The 22,018-nt window shown below is 44.7% G+C and overlaps 1 protein-coding gene across 3 annotated transcripts in view; it reads left to right on the top strand.

The window, feature by feature from the left end:
• The window catches only part of ACACA (acetyl-CoA carboxylase alpha), a 183,284-nt gene that overhangs the window by 15,565 nt on the left and 145,701 nt on the right, over positions 1-22,018 (top strand). For all 3 annotated transcript variants that reach the window (XM_065418240.1, XM_065418238.1, XM_065418237.1), the window contains exons 2-17: positions 5,391-5,523; positions 6,234-6,372; positions 7,310-7,419; positions 7,869-7,950; positions 9,658-9,756; positions 10,348-10,454; positions 11,138-11,248; positions 12,513-12,722; positions 13,414-13,584; positions 15,168-15,329; positions 15,975-16,138; positions 17,666-17,816; positions 18,408-18,511; positions 19,416-19,497; positions 19,977-20,122; positions 21,798-21,948. In XM_065418240.1, coding sequence (XP_065274312.1) covers positions 5,391-5,523; positions 6,234-6,372; positions 7,310-7,419; positions 7,869-7,950; positions 9,658-9,756; positions 10,348-10,454; positions 11,138-11,248; positions 12,513-12,722; positions 13,414-13,584; positions 15,168-15,329; positions 15,975-16,138; positions 17,666-17,816; positions 18,408-18,511; positions 19,416-19,497; positions 19,977-20,122; positions 21,798-21,948 — 2,122 coding nt within the window. The remainder of the gene's footprint in view (positions 1-5,390; positions 5,524-6,233; positions 6,373-7,309; positions 7,420-7,868; positions 7,951-9,657; positions 9,757-10,347; positions 10,455-11,137; positions 11,249-12,512; positions 12,723-13,413; positions 13,585-15,167; positions 15,330-15,974; positions 16,139-17,665; positions 17,817-18,407; positions 18,512-19,415; positions 19,498-19,976; positions 20,123-21,797; positions 21,949-22,018) is intronic.

Below are 22,018 nucleotides of genomic sequence, written 5' to 3'. Positions count from 1 at the left end.
CCTTACAAATTACATCTTCACAGGACTGAGAGGGTTAGAGTCTTTGCTCTGGAAAATCAGTACTGGATCCTGAATATTTTTCAGTGGTGATTTGATCATCCTTGGAATTCTTAATTAGTAGGAGGCGTTTGGGGTTGCAGTTTTTGCAAAAGAGGCTTTATTGTGTCATAGCTAGAAAGTAAATATGCTCAAAGAGTGAAAGGGACAGATCTTTGAATTGCTGCAGAACTTTCAGTTCAGCTTCCAAAACTGCAACAGCAGATTTTCTAGATAGGGGCTCTCAAGGTACCACCAAATGCTGCAGCTGTGTTCAAAGTGACTTGCTGGCTGGCATTCCTTGCCAAGTAACTTAGACTGTAACTGCGTACAGCTGGGCTGGCTGCTGGTTTTGCATAGGACAATTTCTGCTCTGTTTGGTGCTCTTTCACATTAGGTAATACTCCCACTCCACCAACCGCTCTCCCGAAAAAGTAAAAGCTTCTTTCTTCTGCCCGGAGTTGACACATAGTCTCAATTATTAGTACTTAGGCAGCATACTGAAACATGGAATCTATCACTAAATAAACTCTGAGCTATACCTGCAAGCAGTATGTTTTATTCTGAATATTTAAGCCCTGGTCTTGCAAACATTTGTGTGGGGGAAAATCTGTGCTTGTAAGTAGTCATTTGAAGCTAGTGGGACTAACTCACATGCATAAGCAGGATTGGACCCCAGATTTGTACTTTGTCCCTTAGTTCTCCTGTTGTTGATTTGCCAGTTTCCACTAACCATGTAATCAAGAGTGACCTCTTCAGTCCTAGGTTGCTGTGCAATGTATATTCTAGGATATAGTGCAAGTCCTGCTTCTCCACTGCTGTGCTCTAATTTACTAACCGGTTTTGAGATGTATATGGCTTAATAAAGCTCCGGTCCCACCTACATCTTTTTTCCCCTTCTATGCTGCTTGCCGTAGTTCTTCTTAGGCCTGGTCTGCTTCTGAACCATAGGTTGACCTAGCAACATCGCTCAGGGTTGTGAAAAATGTCTTGCCCTGTGTGATGTGGTTCAATCAACTTTACTCTCATTGTAATCGCAGCTTGGTCAATGGAAGGATTATTCCATTTACCTAGTTGCCACCTCATGGAGAGGTGGATTTACTACAGTTTGGTGCCTAATTCTCTTAGGTTTAGGACTGGGATTTTCAGAGGGGTTTGTCTCCTATCTGCCTCCTTTGCCTCTTCCCATTCTTGTCTTCATGCCTCCTTTCATGTCTCCCTCCCATTGCTTGGAACAACTTCCCACTTCTCAGAATTAGTATAAAAAACTACTTGGCTTGTGAAACCTTCTGTTGTGGATCTCTTCACCAGCAAGGCCTCTGTGTCTCCTGGCAATGGAAATTTCCCCCGTGTGTCCGAAAATGGCTCAAGCTGCAAATTTGGATCTGAATTTCAAACACGATCAATGCTTTTGTTTGTGTTATGGTAGTAAGAGCAGTCTTGATGGAAGTCAGGGCCCTGTTATGCTAGAAGCCGTGCATACACATAATGAGGGACAGTCTCTGCTTCAAAGATCCTGTAGCCCAAATAGAGAATATGCTCAAAAAGGGGAGGAGAAAGGGAAATTACTTATTTGTATTATTGTAGTGCCTAGGAGCTGCAGTCATGGACCAGGACCCCATTGTGTTAGGTGCTGTACAAACAAAGAACGAAAAGAAAGTCCCCCAGCTGCATTTTACATACAACGTATTGAAGTGCAGAGGGATTCTGACTTGTATAAGGTCCTACAGAATATCTGTGTGACAACTAGGAATTGAGGCCAGCTTTTGAGAGTCCCAGTCTGGTGTTTCAATCAAGAGACCATTCCTCCTCCTGAATACAGCTCATGATGGTCTGTATCTGGGTTCTGGCTTTGGTTCTGGTTCATATCCCTGAATGTGTGGTATGTTTGAGCTACATTGAGACCATATCTCCTTACATAGTCTGTAAAGCAGCGGTCCCCAACCTTTTTCGTCTGGCGGGTGCCAGCCGACGAGCCGCGGAGGACCGTGGCGGCGGACGAGCATCCACCAAAATGCCGCCGACAAGTGGCAGCGTCAATAGGCATCGCCGCCAAAATGCCGCCAGCAAGCAGCGTCATCCAGAGGCGTCGCCGCCGAAATGCCGCTGAAAATCGGCGTCATTTTGGCGGCGACACCTCTCAATGACGCTGCTTGTCGGCGGCATTTTGGCAGATGCTTGTCCGCCGGCCAGTACGCGGGTGCACTTAGACGCCCTGGCGGGCACCATGGCACCCGCGGGCACCACGTTGGGGACCCCTGCTGTAAAGGATAGTGTACTTTATGTAAATAATGCACAATAATAAACAATAGAAAAGGCTTCTATGGGAAATGTCCCTGTTTTGTGATATCTACCTGGCTCCGCAGGTTACTACAAACTAGCTCTAGCTACTGTTCATGCAGGACTTTATTAATATTTCATCCTTAAACTATTTAGCTGAGACACTTAAACCTTTGTTTGTTTGAAATTAGGATTTGTGGTTATAATTTGTGGCTTGTTAAGTAGGGTTCATGCTAGATTGGCTGCCATAGGCTTGATTGGTCCTCTGTACTGCGCAGGCACCCCAAACTTGCTAGCTGTGTTTATCGTTTTTTATTTCCTTACTGGCCTTGTTTTTTCTGGCAAGTTCCATTATTAAAGGGTCATCTTGTCTGCCCCCTGCCCTCCCTCCTCCCCAGTGGAGTTGCTCAATGCCACCAACTCTTCAGTAACCAGACTAGGTCAGGGGTTCCCAAGTTGTGTGCCATGGCTGACAGGAAGGCCGCAGAGCATGTGCTGTGTGTGTGTGTAGCTGGCTGGCTATCCTCCTGGTTTCCAGCGGCTAAAAGGCCAAAAGTACATGAGGTGGTGGAAAGGATTGCACAATAGTGAGTGGGAGGGGAGGTGTCCACCAGGCAATGTGGGCGACACTGTGGAAAAACTTTAGCAATCTCTAAAATCGAATGAAAAGCCTAATAACATACACCCTCCTTGTAAAGAACTACACTAATGTATGGCATATGCATGGCTGAGTAAACTGGCTTGTGGTGTTAGGCTCCTATGTAACGGGCTGGGGTAAGAATTGATGCTGGGCACAAGTTGCCACCACGTTTAGTCCCGCTGGAGGAGAGGTGAACTCAGAATGGGAGTTGGCAGGTCTGTGCAGCCATTTGCTTTGGTTGTGCTTAAGGCTGGCCTTTTCTAGCTTTCAGCTCATGTAAGATTTTGAACAATGTACATTCTTAGTAATGTGCAAATAGATGCATTTGATTTTGGAGATCGGAGTCTGGCGTCCAGCTTCCCCAGTAAGTGCCGAGCGATGCTGAATTTAAGAAGGAGGTTAGCTAGATCATTTGAATTAGGCACAGGCTATTCTTATTTAGAAATGGGCCAGGTTATGTGCATATCTACAGTCTAGAGCAGGGGTCGGCAACCTCTGGCGGGCCAGTTTGTTTACCTGCCACGTCCAGAGGATTCGGCCAATGGGGGCAGCAGGAAGGGCGGCCAGCACATCCCTCGGCCCACACCACTTCCCGCAGCCCCCATTGGCCTGGAGCGGCGAATCGTGGCCAGGGGGAGCCGCGATCGGCCGAACCTGCAGACGCGGCAGGTCTATGTCTCCACTAGAGCGCTCACAGTAGCGCAGCTGCACCGATGAAGCTGTGCCAATGTAAGCTCTCTTGTGGAGCTGCTCTAAGCCGATCAGAGAGAGCTCCCCTGTTGACTTAATTACTCCATCCCCAATGAGCAGTATCAGCTCTGTCAGCGGGAGAAGCTCTCCTGCTGACGTAGTGCTGTCCACGCTGGTGCTTAGGTCGGTGTAAGGGCTTGTCTACACTGGCACTTTACAGCGCTGCAACTTTCTCGCTCAGGGGTGTGAAAAAACACCCCCCTGAGCGCTGCAAGTTTCAGCGCTGTAAAAATAGTTTTACAGATGATGGGCCATTTCATTGGTGTCACTGTAAACTTTGGTCTTGCTCTGTTTTACACCTGGTTTAAAACCGCTTCAGGTAACAGGTTTAACATGGGTGTAAATGGGGCTTTAGGGCAGAACAAAGAAATGGAACCTGTAATTACTGAGGTTATTCAACTATTAATGGTGTGCTGGGATTTACATGAGTCATCCCCAGTGCATCAGACTGAGGACAGAGATTTTGGGGTGCATTTGTAGAAAGGGAACATCTGAAGAAAAGAAACGGAGGGTAAGTTTACACTGCAAAAAAGACACATGGCAGTGAATCTCAAAGTCCAGGTCAACTGACTTGGGCTTGCTCTATGGGCTAAAAATAGCAGCGTAGGCAGTTGGGCTTGGGCTGGAGCCCTGGCTCTGAAACCCTGCAGGGCGGGAGGGTCTTGGAGCCTGTGCTCGAGCCTGAGGCTCTACGCTGCTATTTTTAAAATCTGACATAAATGTCCTTACTGTCCCAGTAATGCTGCAGTGATACAGACACATGCAAGAATAATCCTTTGCTATTGTTTTAGGTCTTCTGCCTGAGAATCTCAGAGTGCTTTATAAATGGTAGTGAATTAAGCCTTGCATCACCCTTGGGAAGCGTGCACAGATTTTATCCACATTTGACATCTGGGGAAACTGAGGCAGAGAAAGGGACAGTGATTTTCTCATAGTCATGCAGTGGGTCAGTGGCAGAGGTGGGGATAGGCTTCATTTAACCACAAGACTGTCCTTCACTATTTGCACTAATTATGCCAGCTAACTAAGGAATAGAATTCAGACTTTATTGACTCAAAGTATTATGAGCCATTGTTGTCTTTTGGAATAATGGTGGTTGTAGCAAGGAGGGATAATAGTAAAGAGCTATGTGTTGCTGTAGAACTGAACTGGTTGATTTGGGAAGTATTGATGAACTGGCCAGCTACAGAGTTACAACTAGAGACTTTTTGCAGTGACTTACAGAAAGTTTTCCTTTAGAGATGTGGGGTTTTGTTTTGTTTTGTAGATTACATTTGGAAGATGGAACGTATTTTCGTAGATTACATTTGGAAGACGGAACCTGTCTCTCCTTATCACTACTCTGGTTCCCTACATGTATTAGCAACGTTGTGTTGGGATAACGTTAACTCTTGTCTTTCCGTGTAGGGACATAACTAGCAATTTAGATATGTACTGGCTAGTCAGCTCTTCCCCTCTCACCTCCACTATGACCCACACCTACAATCTGACCATTGCATGCATCTCGTAAGCAGTTCTCATAGAGTTCATTGTGAGTGCTCAGGCCTGGAGACTGAACAGTTCTGCCCGTCACCATAAATAATTTTGCTCAGAGGAAACTTTAAAAATTGCCCACTGGGGCATCTGTGAAATATACCTACTTATACCCACAAGTCAGCTGAGTCACCTTTTTTCTTTCCCTTAGGCCCAGTATGTCCGGCTTGCACCTTGTAAAGCAAGGCCGGGACAGGAAGAAAGTTGATCTACAGCGGGATTTCACTGTGGCCTCCCCTGCAGAATTTGTTACTCGTTTTGGGGGGAATAAAGTTATCGAGAAGGTAAGTGACTAGCTCTTTTTGAATTGTGCTTTTTGTTTCCATGCCCACCTCAGTCAAGCTATTTGTGTAACACAGGACTCGCAGGCTAGTAAATGCCAAATATTGAGAGTTCTGGAACTGAAAGCTGCATTTCTGCCTGTAACAATGATTCTTTTGCTTTTATTGCCATGTTAGCTAAATATCCTGTCACTTCATCCTCGTGTGACAATAAGCACGAGAGTTGATGTCGAATATGACTCTCGGATGTTAGAGATGCCTATTGAATGATCCAGGGCATCTCCGCTGTCAGAGCGGGATTATATTTGTATAGTGCTTTCTCCACTCTAGTTTTAACGGTCTAATGAGAGAGGCTCCTTCCCCATCCCATTCCCTGGGGTTGACAAGAACTCATTTCAAAGGTAGTAGCAGCTGGTGCTGCAGGCTGCTTATTGGTCTTGCTCCAATGTCCCATCCTGTTCTTCAAGCAAAGGGAATCACATCACATTACATTAAAATCATAATGGTCAAGCAAGAGCTGGTTTCTGAGTTGATTGCTGTGGAAGGGAATGCTCTTGTTGAACTGAGAGAGGTCTGTGTTGAGGAAAGGGCTTGACCAACAGGTCAGATGAAATGCACTCAGGAAAAACAAATATTTGAATGGCCTTTCTTCCTTGCTGCCTAGTTCTTATTGCCCCCTGGTTACCGCTCCACTCTGTTTCGAATCCATCTAGGTCCTTATTGCCAATAATGGGATTGCGGCAGTGAAATGTATGAGATCCATCCGACGCTGGTCCTATGAGATGTTTCGAAATGAGCGTGCGATCAGGTTTGTCGTCATGGTGACTCCTGAAGATCTGAAAGCGAATGCAGGTGAGTTGTAATGACCTGTTAGGGGAAATTGCCCCTCCTCCATTCAAAATTTTATGCATGGGCAATATGCATGATGCTGTGCGTGAGCACAGAGCGCATATTTTTTGCTCACCCATCAAGGAACAAGTTAACTTGGGAGGAGATTAAATGCTTTTATCTGAAACTATAAAGAATGCAAAGCCCCAGTCAGGTGATCTTTTGAGTTAGCTCTCGAGTCATGGATTTAAAGCCATTTCAGATTTGATGGGAATATTTCCCCTCTCATACCCTGGTTTCTGTTTGCTTTTTCACTCCTAGATTTGACATAAGTGTATAAACACTTAAACAAGTGCTTGTTTTCTGTCTTAAACCAGGAGGCCTTTTGAGATCACTTGCATTTGCCTTCAGTACAAAGAGTTAAGCTGAGTGCATTGTAGACTCACAAAGTTACACCCTGAAGTGTTAATTTTCTCACTGCCTTAAAAATGCAGCAAGCTGTGAATAAGGAGTGTGTTTGAGGGCCTCCTTTTGGAGGGAGAATGGTCTGGCTGTTGGAACAGGGGATTAGGGCAGTGTGATCTAGTAATCAAAGGAGGGAGCTAGGGTTCCTGGATGCAATTCCTGGCTCTGCCAATGACTTGCTGTGTGACCTCAGCCAAAACACTTAGCCTCGGCACTCCCCTTTAAATTGGGGGGGGGGGGGGTTTAATACTGAACTACTTCACAGGGATGCTTGGAGGCTTAAATGATTGATAAATTGATTATCATCATCTGTGAAATGCTTGGAAGATAAAATCGCTCTGTAAAATGTGTGTATTGGTGTATTTGTGCTTATTATTACGACAAATCCCGAGTGCTTCTTGAGTCGATGGAAGTAAGAACTGCAAACTGTTTAGGGTTTAAGGCTGAACGTTGCCGGTTGGATGTGTCCTAAATGTGACTCCCTTTGTGTCCGCAGAGTACATTAAAATGGCAGACCACTATGTCCCAGTGCCAGGAGGAACAAACAACAATAACTATGCAAATGTGGAACTCATTCTTGATATTGCTAAACGAATTCCAGTGCAGGTGAGAAGGAGCAAAGATCAAATTTAGAATTAAAAGGCAAAATCAAGCAGTCTTTCCTGTCCGTGAATAATGAGCCACATCTGAGGAAAGTAAGGTCAGAGAAATGGTCTGGGGAAAACGAGCAGGTTGTTTGGAACAATGAAGGTGCTGAGCAGTGAAATGGGGCTGATTTTCCAGATGTAAATACTTGAGCAGGTATTTAGCACAACTCTGCCCTTAAATCATCTTCCAAAGTTCCTTGTCATGTCATTCTCTGGGGACTTGTCTTTGAGATGCAGTGCACTGTCTGAATTATGCCTGGTATCCTGTCTGGTGTGTGAATGATGTGGGATTGAAACTTGTTCAGTGAGAAAAGGAAAGGCTCAGAGCAGCCACTCGATTGATTGATTGATTGTTTGCTGACTGCTTTTGCAACTGTAAGGAATGAATTGCCTTGTATTCCTCTCCAGGCAGTGTGGGCTGGCTGGGGGCATGCCTCCGAGAACCCCAAACTACCAGAACTTCTCCACAAAAATGGAATTGCCTTCATGGGTAAGGACATTTCTTTTTGACCTGCAGTTTCTCACAGCCCAGTACTGTCTACTCAGTTATAAACGTGGTCTTGGAGAGATGGAAAATCCAGGACCTAAAATGAAGAGCAACAATCTAAAGCTTACCCATGCAAGACTGACAGAGTACACCTTGGGGGATGGAACACACTGCCTAATGATGTAGTCTAGACCTATTCATTGAAGGCCCCAAGAAAAGGCTGGATTACACTCTGTTGGATTAGAGAAGATTTTGGTCAGTACAAGGACTAAGATTGGGAGACGCAAGTGCTATACAACCTCATCACTTCATTTATTGCCATGCAGATCCATAGAACTTGCCATCTACAGAGGACCTTCTGTGGCTCCTATCAACCTGTAGCTGGTTTTTATTAGGGAAAGGCCTGAGCTGATTAAGTTGGATCTGGAATTTGCCAAAGTGTAGGGGTGCTTGGTTTCAGTTCATGCCCACCTCTAATGCTGGTTCTTCAAATTTATAGTTTTCTCTTTATTCCGGACAACTGCTGGGAGAAAATAAATCTTTCATGTGTCTTGAACTGAACTTCTTAAAAACTGTCAGGTTCTCTGGTTCAGGGATAGGTGGGTTTTCCAACACCGCTCCATTCTGCAGATGATGTGTCAGGTGCAGGTTGAGATAGGAGGTTAGAAAACATTGCTGTTAAAGTAGAAAAAAAAGGGGAAAAAAAATCTCTGTTAATTTAAAGACTGAGTTTGTAATAAGGGTTTGTTGAAGAAGTGGAGTTGAGACCAGAGTGTAGGTGGCTTTTGCATTCTAGTCAACATTACAGATAACTCATTGCCTGACTGTTTGGTGCAATGTAGTGCATATCCTAGAAGTCACATTATGTGACGGACTATATGATATTTATTTTAGGATTTGAAAATTGGGTAAAACTTTGGATCCAAGTACCCAGACTAAAAGTCCTGATCTGAACACGTTCATCCCAGCCCTCTACTTTAGGGATGTTTATACCCAGTTCTGAACTTTGGGACTGGTCTTTTCTCTCTAATAATCTGAAACAAAACCACAGAGAACACCTTTTTGAACTTCAGGGAAGTCTGGATGTGAAGTTTGACAATAAGCCCACCTCTAACTTAACTCTTATCAGTCACATGGTGCAATCCCATGCAAACACAACTCCTAGTAAAGTCAGTACAAGTTCTGCCTGTGTAAGGTGTGCAGAACTGAGCTTTAAATGGGAAACTGAATTACCATGCTAGAAAAGAGTCTTGAGGTATGCACCTCATATCAGTTACGCTAATGGGAATTGACTGATCAAGTAGATGCCAGACCCTGCTGGAGGAGAGTATGTGTGAGGGTAGTGGTTCTTGGAAGTTGTTCTCCTTCAATAGCATGTATATGCCCATACATCTGCTGCCGTGAAGTGCCATCAGGTTTCGTTACTGTAGTGTTTAACTTTTCCTTCTCAGAGAACCTGCAATACAGTACATTTTGAATGTTTTTTTAATCCTTGGCTGATGTAAATTGACAGCTCCATTGGCTTCAACAGAGCAATGCTGATTTACAACACACCATGATCCGGCCCATAGTATTCATTCCAAGAGACAGTCATTAGCAGAGTATTTTCTTACCCATCATAACATAACCTAGACTGTGCCCTGTTGGATCTTCCTTGGTGCCTGATTTCTCTGAGTAATCTCCCTCGTGGGTCTTATTTGTTTATTGCAGGGCCCCCAAGCCAGGCTATGTGGGCTTTAGGAGATAAAATTGCATCCTCGATAGTGGCCCAAACCGCAGGCATCCCAACTCTCCCATGGAGCGGCAGTGGTAAGAAATTGATCCTTGTTTGTACCATAAAGAAATTGAAAAATCTCCTATGAAGATGGCCCACGTGCTATGTGTGATTCTATGGGCATAACAATTCCTGTGCGACCCAAGGTGTAGACCGTGACTGCAGAATATACCTTAGATACGTTTGGCCAAATATCCATGTTTTAAAAAGCTGAACTTTTGTTCATTTTAATTGTAACTCTGTCAGTCCCTCATGCTCCTGCTACCTGTACTTAGCATACATGGCCTACTCATGGGGCATGTAACCAGGGTGAAGCTGCCTTTTCGATTTCAAAGAGCTCATAAAGTCTGGGCTGTTTCTCCCTCCAGTTTAGGCTTGAGATGCTGGTGCTGATACTTCTTTCGTTATACCTGTTCTGTGGAGAAAGGACTTCACTTTCTAGGACTTTCAGTCTGGCAACTGGTTCCCCACATCCCAAAGCTCCTCCTTCCTTTGTCTCCTATTTTTTGTTTCTATTGCTGCACCTAGAACCAAAATGCCCTCTCGAGACTTATAGGGGAATGACAAGGTGATGCGTGCGAAAGGTGCAGTGTTCCATTACCCCGGGGATGTTGTTTGTATTTTAGGCCTCCGAGTGGACTGGCAGGAGAATGACCCTCAGAAGCGCATCTTAAATGTGCCCCAGGAGCTGTATGAAAAAGGCTACGTGAAAGATGTGGATGACGGGTTGCTGGTAGGTGGATACTACTTGGGCGTCTTTGGTTTGGCCCACTTCAGAAAGAACTACGTAAGCCAGTGATGGGTACACACCTCAAGAGTCTGGGGGTTTGATTCCCTATAGGAATTTAAAGCTTAGCCAAACTTCTCAGTTCAGCAAAACTGGGGCTTGAAAATCCTCTGAACAAGAGTCTGTCATGCAAGATATCTGGTATTCTACCTCCTGGGTAGGACCAGAAGCAAAAGTGCACAGGTGCATGAAAATTAGGAGCAAGGAAGGGCAGATGGGTACAAAACTGTACTGCAGCGAGGTCTCCATTTCATTTCTGGATCAATGTTCAGAGAATGTCTGCCTTTCTTTTTAATTAAACTGGTTTGCTCACTCCTCCTTTAAACCCTTCTTTATTTCCTTCTATGGAAACTTTGTAGAACTAGAAGAGGTCTGAGTGCCGCAGTCTCTCTCCTTCTGTGACTGTGGTAGACAACAGTTTAATCTCCTGAAGACTAGAGTGCTTTAGTTTAACTGAAGTTATTGGGGTTATCATAAGTGCCTGTGATATGCAGGAGGTCCGATTAACTGATCCAGTGAGCCCTTCTGACCCTAAACTTTGAAACTATGAAAAAGAATGAAATCCCTAACTTGTTTCATAGGCTGCTCAACGGCTTTTGTACTTAATCCTTTTCTCTTTCCATCTTCAGGCAGCTGAAAAAGTTGGCTACCCAGTCATGATCAAGGCCTCTGAAGGAGGAGGAGGAAAAGGAATCAGGAAAGTTAACAATGCAGATGACTTCCCCAACCTCTTTAGACAGGTAACTCTCTTCCCATTCATTTGTGCGGTCTTGTTTCTAGTGTGGAGGTCACCGTAGATGTTCTGCACAGTTCAGCAAGAGTTTATCAGGGAACGTTAAGGGACATAAAAGCACTGTATTATCCATCAACACGTGTCTTGCTGCGATGAACTGTTGGGGGGTCTTGCCAAACTTTGCTTTATCGCCATGATTATATCACTAGAATGCCCCTATATCTGTGAAGACTATAGTAACTCCAATACAACACCAGTTAACCAAATATCATGGGTGGTGCTGAGTATGATTGCTGTGGTTTCTGGTAATAGAGGGAATTCCAAATGTAATTAACAGATGCTGAGGAGTGTGTCCCTGTTTCAGATAATGGGGACTTGTGGATAAGTGAGGTTTAGATAATGGAGGTTGTACTGTAATTATACACCACTGGAGCACAGGTAATTCCAGCAATGAATGGCCCAGGACAAATTCTAGTCATTTTCTTTCCCCAGAAAATGCCCTAGGCTTCCACAGGAACCTCATGTCTCAATTTATGTGGAGTGTTTTTTTTAATTGCACTCAGTGCTCTGGGGTTAGTATGTGCTGCATTAGCCATTCTAGATTGGTGTCTCAGTTCAAATGCTTCACTGCTGTGTTCCCTTGTAGTTTTCATGCTGTAACAGATGGCAGCGGTGTTCTTTCACCTATCACCATGCCATTGGCAGGACAGCACTTCCATCAGGATCCAATAGACCATGGGCATACCGGCATATACCTGCTGTGTTAGGCAGCACTGAGATGCTTAAATGTTCTGTTTAACTTGAAAATCGCTATGTGACACTCTTCATTCAGAATGCTCCTATAAGATTTGATGAGACTGTTGATTCTGCACCTTTAATATTATTTCCTGGGGCTAGAGCTTAAAAGGGCGGCATGGTGGTCTGGTCGCAATAGTACAAGATTGGGAATCAGATTTCTGGGATCTAGTGGTATTCCCAGCTGTGCCACTGACTTTCTTTGTGACCTTGGGCAAGTTACTTACTTCATCTGTGCTTCCATTTCTCCATCTGTAGGGTTCGTTCTTTAATGTTTGTAAAGTGCTTTGAGTTTCTCAGATGGAAATAGAAATGCAGAGCATTCAAATTTCTAACATTTGATCATACAGGTGAGACTCTGTGCCAGTACTCTACAGTATTAACAGCCTCTTATAGAAAGGCAGTTGAAGAAGGAGCCTGACTTTGTATCAGAATAGGAGGGAGAGTTGGTTTGCATTATGTTGTCTCTGTTGTAGGTTCAAGCTGAAGTGCCAGGCTCACCGATCTTTGTGATGAGACTAGCCAAGCAGTCTCGCCACCTGGAGGTGCAGATCCTTGCGGATCAGTACGGCAATGCCATCTCCCTTTTTGGCCGTGACTGCTCAGTGCAGCGCAGGCACCAGAAGATCATCGAAGAGGCTCCTGCAACTATTGCTACCTCAGTGGTGTTTGAGCATATGGAACAGGTGTGTGTGGTTCTGTGAATTCCACTTTCCCTGCCTTTTGTGAAGAAAAGTGATCCTCTGCCTGCAGAAGGAGCCAGTTCTCTGACATTCCAAAAAACCAAGAATGGTGACAGTCTCTTCAAATAGCAACACAGGGTCCAGTGTTGCAATCTTAGTATGTACAGATTAGCACTCATGTTTCCAGAACTGTTTATGTGTGCTGTCAAACAACTGCAGAGTTCCATCCCAGAAGTGGCTGCATTTCAATAGTGGAGAAATGATCCCTGAGTATACAGCATGTGAATGTGTCTGAAAAACTTGTCAAACTCTTTGAGATCTCTGAATGCTTGGCTCTGTAGTTGTGTGGTTGTGGGTTTGTTATATATGGGGTGTGTATACTTCCCCACCCCAGCCCGTGGTCCACCAAGCATAATCCATTTTTCAGAAAGAGGCCCATGTGACTTAAAACATTTTTGTGACATATGATGTTTAGTTCCCCTAAGTGGTCAGTGATGTTTTGAATTTGTATTGACACATTCACAGAGAGGAATAGCGGGTTGACAGATTCCAACTGTATAAATTCTACAGGGATAGCAAATGGCCATTCTAGAATTCCAGTAAGAAAGTGTGATGTGGATGGGGTGGGTGGAATGAAAGTGATGGTTGACCATGATATATATGGGCTAAACATTTTCTCTATCTCATCTCCTAGTGTGCAGTGAAGCTCGCCAAGATGGTGGGGTATGTGAGTGCCGGGACAGTGGAATACCTCTACAGCCAGGATGGCAGCTTCTACTTCCTGGAGCTGAATCCCCGGCTGCAGGTGGAGCACCCCTGCACAGAGATGGTGGCTGACGTCAACCTGCCTGCAGCACAGTTACAGGTGAGTCAACACAGGCTTCATACCTGTGGAGGCATTTAAAGGTATTCAAAGCATGGGGTGTTGGAGAGGTCTGAGCACAAATAACCGGTTCCACTGGAATCTGAGTGGGGGGGCTCCTGTCTGGGTCACAAACAGTGTTCAGCTCCACAGTGTTCTTACAGATGAATCACGTATAAGTTAGTTGATCAAGTCACTGATATGACAGGGAAAGCAGAAGGCTTGGCTTATTAACAAGAGAACTATTAAATGCAACACTAATAAGAAAATTTGTCTTTAATAATTTGAACCCAGTAGTGCCCCCTCAAATTACTGTTTATGTCCAATTAAGAAATATTTAAATTGTTGGCAACATTATCCGGTAACACCATCATTGATATTTAATATCCCCCAAAGTGGAATTGTTACATTCCTCATCCAAATACTCAACAAGCTTCTATACAATAAACCAACTGGTTCACGTGCACAGCATGTGACAACACAGAGCTTCTTGGTACCGATTCCCTGGCTTCCCAGAAATAGGAGCCGTTGCAAGGCCTTTCTCCAGACTGCCCAGTGAATCTGGTAATTCCTGGCATCCTTAGTGTGGTTTTTTTAAAGGCAGTAAGATGTATTCCTGCAGCTCCTGGTAAAAATTCCTGACTTATAAGGGAGGCTTTTTTGTTTCACATGCCGGAATGCCCAGAGATGCGCAGGTGTGGAAGATTACCTGGAAAAACAATTGTACGTCATTGGCTTTCAAAGTCAAGCATCCTTTTGCCCAAAAGGAGCAGCTCAGGATGCTGAAACTTACGCCGATCAGGCCAGCTTCTCTGTCTTCATACGTTTGTAGTAATTGTTCCGCATGCAGCCATGCTCAAATTTAGTGACACAGTTAGGGCCATGATGGTAACGTGCCAGAATCCATAGTTGCATATACATTTTAATAAATGCTCCTTGCTGTTTTTCTTACCTATCTCTTCCCTGGTAGATAAACAGTAAGTGTTTGTTTGACTCCACTGGCAGGAAGACACCACAGTTAATTAACTTTGTCCTCAATCTGCAGTTACTGGAAGTGAGCAGCCACAAGCCCTGTGTTTTGCGATTCTGCCAGCCAGATTTAGCCCTCTGGCTTCAGTTGGAGCATGTTGGATTTACACGAAGAGCATGTTCTCTGTCTTGACTGTATTACAGATTCCGATGAAATGTGTATAGTTCAGATAGGGTAGCCTTATGTATAGGACAGGGAGTCAGGTCATCTGAATTCCATTCCCAGCTGTTTCATTGACTCGCCGTGTCAGCTTGGGCAAATTATTTCCTTTCTGAATCTGTTTCCCCTTCTGTAAAACAAAGATGACAGTCATCCATCTTCATGAAGCACTTTGAGATGGACAGGTGAAGAGGTGCAAAACATTATTATTGGGTGCATCCTGAGGTAAAGAATTGTGACATCACGCCTGGAAAGAAAGCCCAGGAATCACAGTAGTATATACAACCAATGTCTAGCCACCACTGAAGATGGGTGTAATGAACCTGTGAAGGTTAAGGGAAGTGGAACTTACGTGAGAAGTAAAACTTAGCTAACTATATTTTATATTCTCCTATAGATTGCCATGGGGATTCCCCTCCATAGGATCAAAGATATCCGAGTAATGTATGGCGTGTCTCCTTGGGGAGATGTACCCATTGACTTCGAGAACTCAGCCCACGTCCCCTGTCCACGGGGCCATGTGATCGCTGCTCGTATCACCAGTGAAAATCCAGATGAGGTAAAAGCTCCACTTAGCGTTTCAGTTATTTCTATAGTATTGGTATGTTATTCTAACGAACCATGGTCCTGCACGCACAGTCATCAGCAAGGATCAAACCCAGAACTTTCTATACCAAATTCAAGTGAGCTGAGAGAGGAATCCTTTTTTTGGTTGAAGTTAGCCATAGAGAGAGTATTATATAGTATGATGAAACCTTCCCCATCCCCCAATCAGGATCTTGAATTCCGTCGCTCCTGAACTGTTTGCTCTCTCACACAAAGTATGTCCGTGTGCACCGTAGCTGGTTAACATTTAAGAGGTTAATGACCACAAAGACCTTGGATAGGACCTTGGTTTCCTGTCATTTCTCAAGGATGGCATCTCTTGCATCGCAGCACTCCTTAGACCCATGCTGTTGCATTGGTATTGAATCTTTTACATCACTTCCTACAACACTTGGGTTTATCTTGGAGGTCTCCTACCCAATGTGGATGCAGTCTGACCTTACCTAGCATGTGATATCCCAGTACTGGGAGGCGCTGCTAATCTCTATAGCCTAAACAACTCCCAGTTGTGTGTGTGGTTTTTTGACGAGTGCATACTACTCCTGGAACATTTACTTTTCCTTTGGGGTGCGTAACCATTTAATATATTTCCTTGTAGGGTTTTAAGCCCAGCTCTGGAACAGTCCAGGAACTGAATTTCCGCAGCAATAAGAACGTCTGGGGCTATTTCAGTGTCGCTGCTGCAGGGGGGCTTCACGAATTTGCTGACTCTCAGTTTGGTCACTGCTTCTCTTGGGGAGAGAACCGTGAGGAGGCCATCTCGTAAGTAGCCAGGAAAGTGGTTAGAATATGGAACTAGCTCACTGTGAAAACCCTCCTCGGTGCTCTATAGAGGGCCTGGTCCTACAAGTGCCTCATGTGGAACCCCCATAAACTCCATGTGTGACTTTGGTTTTGTATGCAAACCTAGCCTCTTGGAAGGGATCTGTAATCCCTTGTGACAGCGGTAATTTAGTTGCCAATGAACAAGGAGTTAAATCTAACTCAGCTTCCTCTATAAGAGTGGCTGCTTAGGAGATAGTGGGAAGAGAATGCCTTGGGGAAGGGGAGGGCTGCACACCCAGGGTCATAGGACTAGGTTTGAATCCCAAGCATGGTAGCTTTTCTGTTTACACCTTGTTGTTTGTCACCTTTTCAATTTCCTGTTGTAAGTGGTGTTCTGTTAAGAAGCTCTTGCTGCCTACAAATGTTTTATCCTCTAAGTTTAAGACCCCCATAGTTGATGAGTACCACATACAGAGTTGGTGCGCAAATCGAACCTCCTACTTAAGTTCTGCAAGACCTATTTAATATAAATATATATGAAAAAGTTTACCAATGTTTTAATATTTTATAAATATTCATAGAGGGCGGACATTTTCCTGACTTTTAGCTGAATGAAAGTGTGGAGAACATGTACCATACAGGCTGGCTCTCTCTAAAGGGTTAAACGGAACATTACTAAACATCTGCCCAATAGTATCCTATACATGCTGAATATATTTAATTTCCAGTAGAGCTGTCATATTATGAGCTTTTCGTGCAGAAATGTTTTTCTGTGGGTTATGGTAAGCATGAAAGGGAGTAGAACTCACCCTTCCATTCGGTTTAAGTTGGGTCTCATAACCTAAAGATCCTTTGAGACCTGGAAGTTTGTCTCTCTCACAACCAACCAGATTGAAAGGTAAAAATGTATAGAGCATAATGTCACTTTCATTATTCAGCATTGACTATTGCCAATAATAATCAGTGGGATAATGCCAGGTTTGTATGGGACAATGGTAAATTTGGTACTAATGTGGATGAAGTACCTTTTTAATCAGGTACAGTTGAGAGGTGTGGATGTGAAGAATACAGTTTTAGCAAATGTCCAGTAGGAAGAGTAGATTTTGAAGTAAAATCAGTAGAGGAAACCGTATGCAGACTCAATGCCACACTCCAATCTGGCTTTTGGTCTTTTCACTCCACTGAAACCACATTTACCAAGATCTTCAGCAATGACGATCAAGCCAGGATGAAGGATGAGTAGAAAAGAAAAGCGACAAAATCAGAAAGGCCAAAGCACCAAATGAGTTTCTCTGGTACATCCCAAGTGTATGCTGGCGGAAGCTGATGTTGTCTCATTCCCAGGCATAGTACATGTGTAGCATCTTGCTCCCATGCACACACACACTTTATCTACTATTGGCATGACTAACTTGTTTTTCCAGGTGACTCACTGGGGATGTTAATTTGTGGTAACTGTCTAGATTTACCAGGTCACGACAAACTATTAGTGAGACACGGTTTGTGAATTCCTTTTCCTTTCAGAAACATGGTGGTGGCTTTGAAGGAACTGTCCATCCGAGGGGATTTCCGAACCACGGTTGAGTACTTGATTAAACTGCTGGAGACAGAAAGCTTCCAGCAGAACAGCATTGACACTGGCTGGTTGGACAGGCTCATTGCTGAGAAAGTGCAGGTATACCCACTTGCTTCAGGAGATTATAAACTTTGGGGAGTGGGGGTTGATTTATTGGGGAGGAAAAGACATTTCATTACCTTGAAAGCTTGGCACTTACTGGTCAGAGAGTACAGAGATTTACTCAGTCCTTAGTAAGGACTCTGGGGAAAAAAATATATTAGGCTTAGTTCTCATTTACCCTGTGCCTTTTTATCCCATTTTGGCAGTATAAAGAGTCCTTAAGCACTTGTAAAGGAGCATTAGTGTAACTGAGAATTAGGCTTGTTGTCTTCACTGGGAATTTTAAACAAATGACAAGAGTGAAAACTTGTGTAGTACTTCAGGATTTGGCCCAGTGAGAATAAAACTCAAATTGTTTCCTTTAAACTAGCACAGAGGTGACCTGCTTACTGGCCTGCTTTCATGTATGGCTACCATTAGTATTACAACAATTTTAACTTTAAGGGATTTTCTACCTTGGACAGCAAATGCAACTGACCATAATGACACAACTGACACACTCAAATAGGGAGAGGCCAGGATGGAGGGATGATAAAGCAGAAGGAATTGAGCATGTGGAAAGACTGATCTCATACCCTTTCCCTATAGGCAGAGAGGCCTGACACCATGCTAGGGGTAGTGTGTGGGGCTCTGCATGTGGCTGACGTGAGCTTCCGGAACAGCGTCTCCAACTTCCTGCACTCTCTGGAAAGGTAAAATTACTCTTTGCAGCTAGCACTAGTCACAGACTGTTGACATTGTATAAAGCTCAAATTGTACGTAGCCCAAATGTAACCCAGGCCAGAAATGCCTAAAACTTGTTATCATCTGATGGCTGTTCTCTGGCCCTGGTGGCTGTTTAGCATTCTCAGGCATGATGGCCAGATGTCCAAGTGTGTTCCAAAAAAATCCACCACCGGTGGCGCTGATTAGCCCAATTGTTGGCAGTCTCTGGAGAGTGGCCAGGGATTGAATGGATAACAGAATTGAGACCCATTCGCAGGACAGCAGGGATAAAGCTTGCACTGCCAAATCTTGTGCTGTCCCTGTTTTGTAGTCCAAGTCTACAGAGCTGTTCATCAGGTGCCTTCTACCAGTGCTCAGAAACCCCCTAACATTCTAGCTTGCTTTAAACTGGATTGGGAGCCCTTGGGAGACCAGTCATAACATTTTAATTGGGACTAAGTCTGACATGACATGGACACTTCTTTTCCAGATGAGGCTGTCAGTCTTGCCAGGCCCATGTTTGGGGCCCCCAGCTCTGGACGAGGGATCCAAGGAGCATAGTAGTGAAAAGCTGCTTTTAATCACATGGGGCTGTTACTGACCACAACAAAGATGTTCTGTAAATGTGTTTAATGTTTCAGTGCAAATCGTTCACTATCGGTAAAGCAGGTGGGTTGGGTGGGGGATAGAACAGGTCTCTGTGGAATGGGAATGAACGTATGTTGGGTTTGAGAGTGATGTCTCTCCTAAGGAGGGATGGTTTAAGGTTTAGATGTCCAATCTCCATGCCAGTGCTGTCTCCAAATGCTTGTGTGCTGTGTTTAACCCCCTGCCCCCAGTGGCCATTTAGAGAATCTGAAGGGTAAAATTTTGTCCGTGTCCATCTTTCAGAGGTCAGGTCCTGCCTGCTCATACACTGCTGAACACCGTGGATGTTGAACTCATCTATGATGGAAAGAAGTACGTGCTAAAGGTACAGTGCAATGCGGAGACTCTTCTCCACTGTGGGTTGGAGGGATCTCGTGTAGCTTGGCACTGTCTTGGCTTTGCAATGACTGTTGTGAACAGAAAGGCTCAAGTTAAAATAAAATCTGGGTGGTGGGCAAAGGAGACAAGGAGAGCTGGAAGGAGATTTTCTCTGCTTCTGTGGGTTTGTGTAGAAGTTTCCAATCTCCCATGCAGTGTCCCCACTCTAAGACCCTCCCTTCCATTACATTTCCCTTACAGTGAGATGCCTGCAAGACCCCTGTTTTTACATTAATTTTTCAGTACCCAGCAACACCCTGCTGGTGGTCAGGTGACCCAGATTTCCCTTAGACATCTTCATTTATTACTGATTGTAACAGTCAGTTCAGAAACCAAGGAACCTGCCTGGTGCTCCAGCCTGTATAATGTCAATGTTACCATGTTTCCTTTACATGCTGCTCCATGTTCTTGCTCACGGACCCATAGGTGACCCGTCAGTCTCCCAATTCCTATGTGGTCGTCATGAACAACTCTTACGTGGAGGTTGAGGTACACCGATTGAGTGACGGAGGGCTGCTCTTATCCTATGATGGCAGCAGCTACACAACCTACATGAAAGAAGAAGTGGACAGGTATCAATCTCCGCTATAGGGATTGTTTATGGTCACTTACTATTTGCTGCTTATCACAGGGTCAGGAAGGAATCCCCCCAACTACTATACAATACTGAAGAACTCGGTAGGTGCATTATTAGGGACAGGAGTAGGGGAGGACATTTGCTTTCATCTGAAGCATTTGGGATTGCCTGCAGCTGGAAGCAGGATTTGGAGTGTGATTCTCTTTCTTCTCTAGCCTCTCTGCAGTCTCATCCTTCCAGGTAGGAGGTGGGTGAACTCCCAGGTTGCCCATCTGGTTTGCTAGCAGTGGGTCGCTGAGCTGAATGGGAGCCTACATAGATTCATAGATTCATAGATTCTAGGACTGGAAGGGACCTTGAGAGGTCATCGAGTCCAGTCCCCTGCCCGCATGGCAGGACCAAATACTGTCTAGACCATCCCTGATAGACATTTATCTAACCTACTCTTAAATATCTCCAGAGATGGAGATTCCACAACCTCCCTAGGCAATTTATTCCAGTGTTTAACCACCCTGACAGTTAGGAACTTTTTCTTAATGTCCAACCTAGACCAGTTTCCTACAGGCCCTTGGTAGATAGAGTGGATAGATGTGGTCTCTGCAAGAAGGTGGGAGTTTAGTGTTCCCCACACACCACCTAACATGGTAGTTTGGAGACCTCAGCCTTTATGGAAGGAGGTTTCTTCCCTGCTTGTGGTGACTTCTGGGGGGGAGAGGTGGAGGCAAAACAAAGAGAGGCTAGCACATGCTGGCCAAATTCCAACTCGGGTGATTATGTTCTTCTTGCCCAGTTATGCCCTTTCAGTTTCCATTGGAAAAGTTTGTTTTCACTTTCTTATTAAAAATCTGCCACTGGTACAGAACAGCTGTCGTATTCCACTCCATAGGCTGGGCGAGTGACTTTTTTATATATGCGCAGTCTCAGATTCGTTGGTTTATGGCTGCATAGACCCTTGCACGGTATCCTGCAGTTGCACTGAGTGGAGGGCTTAACACAACGAGAGAAGTTGGTGGCATTGCCTGGGAATAGGGTCTAGCCAGCATAGGTGGCGGATGTGCTGATTCAGTGCATTTCTTCAGCTCTCCAATCCCCTGGAGTTTATACCACATAACCCCCTTGGGGTGCGTGGGGCCTCCTCTGTGCAGACTCTAATGAATCTGGCTAGTAGTCTGTGAAAGACTTGGGTTGGAAGATGCTATAAAAATCTAAACACAATGCCTTTTGAAACACTTCGTTTCACCACAAGGGTGTGGCCTGCTCTTCTCAGCTGCACTCTGAGCACTGGAGGAGTTTGGATGTGGGAGGTTTGGTGAGCGTTTGCCATTTGACAGCTTTGTGTTAACACATCCAATCTCCAGTATTGTCGATCTTGGTTTATATAGAATTTACCAGTTCGGATCATATTGGGAGTTCATTGGGTCCAGCATCCAGGCTCCCACAGTGACCAATTACCCACTGATTCAGAAGAAGCAATGCTGTACGTATGCTATGGGTAGATGGTAATTCCTTCCTGACCCCCGCAGTCCTGATTACTCAGATGTTCATCTCTAGAACCAAGCCACTAAACTGCAGATAATTGCTACTTGTATATTATGATCTAGGGCTGGGGGGTTTGGCTTTCTCCCTCCTATACTCTCCGCATGGCATTCCATTGAGGTGTTCTTCCCTAGGTACCGCATCACCATAGGTAACAAGACCTGCGTGTTTGAGAAGGAAAACGATCCGTCTCTCCTTCGCTCACCCTCGGCTGGGAAGCTCATCCAGTATGTGGTGGAGGATGGGGGACATGTGTTCTCGGGCCAGTGCTTTGCTGAAATTGAGGTAAAAGAGCTACATGGGACTGGGCTGGCTGCGAGATGCTCAATCCTGGGAGCAGAGCTGAGCAGGACCA

The sequence above is a fragment of the Emys orbicularis genome, chromosome 17 (assembly GCF_028017835.1).
Source record: "Emys orbicularis isolate rEmyOrb1 chromosome 17, rEmyOrb1.hap1, whole genome shotgun sequence".
NCBI classification, from domain to species: domain Eukaryota; kingdom Metazoa; phylum Chordata; order Testudines; family Emydidae; genus Emys; species Emys orbicularis.
This window is presented reverse-complemented; position numbering and strand designations above follow the sequence as displayed.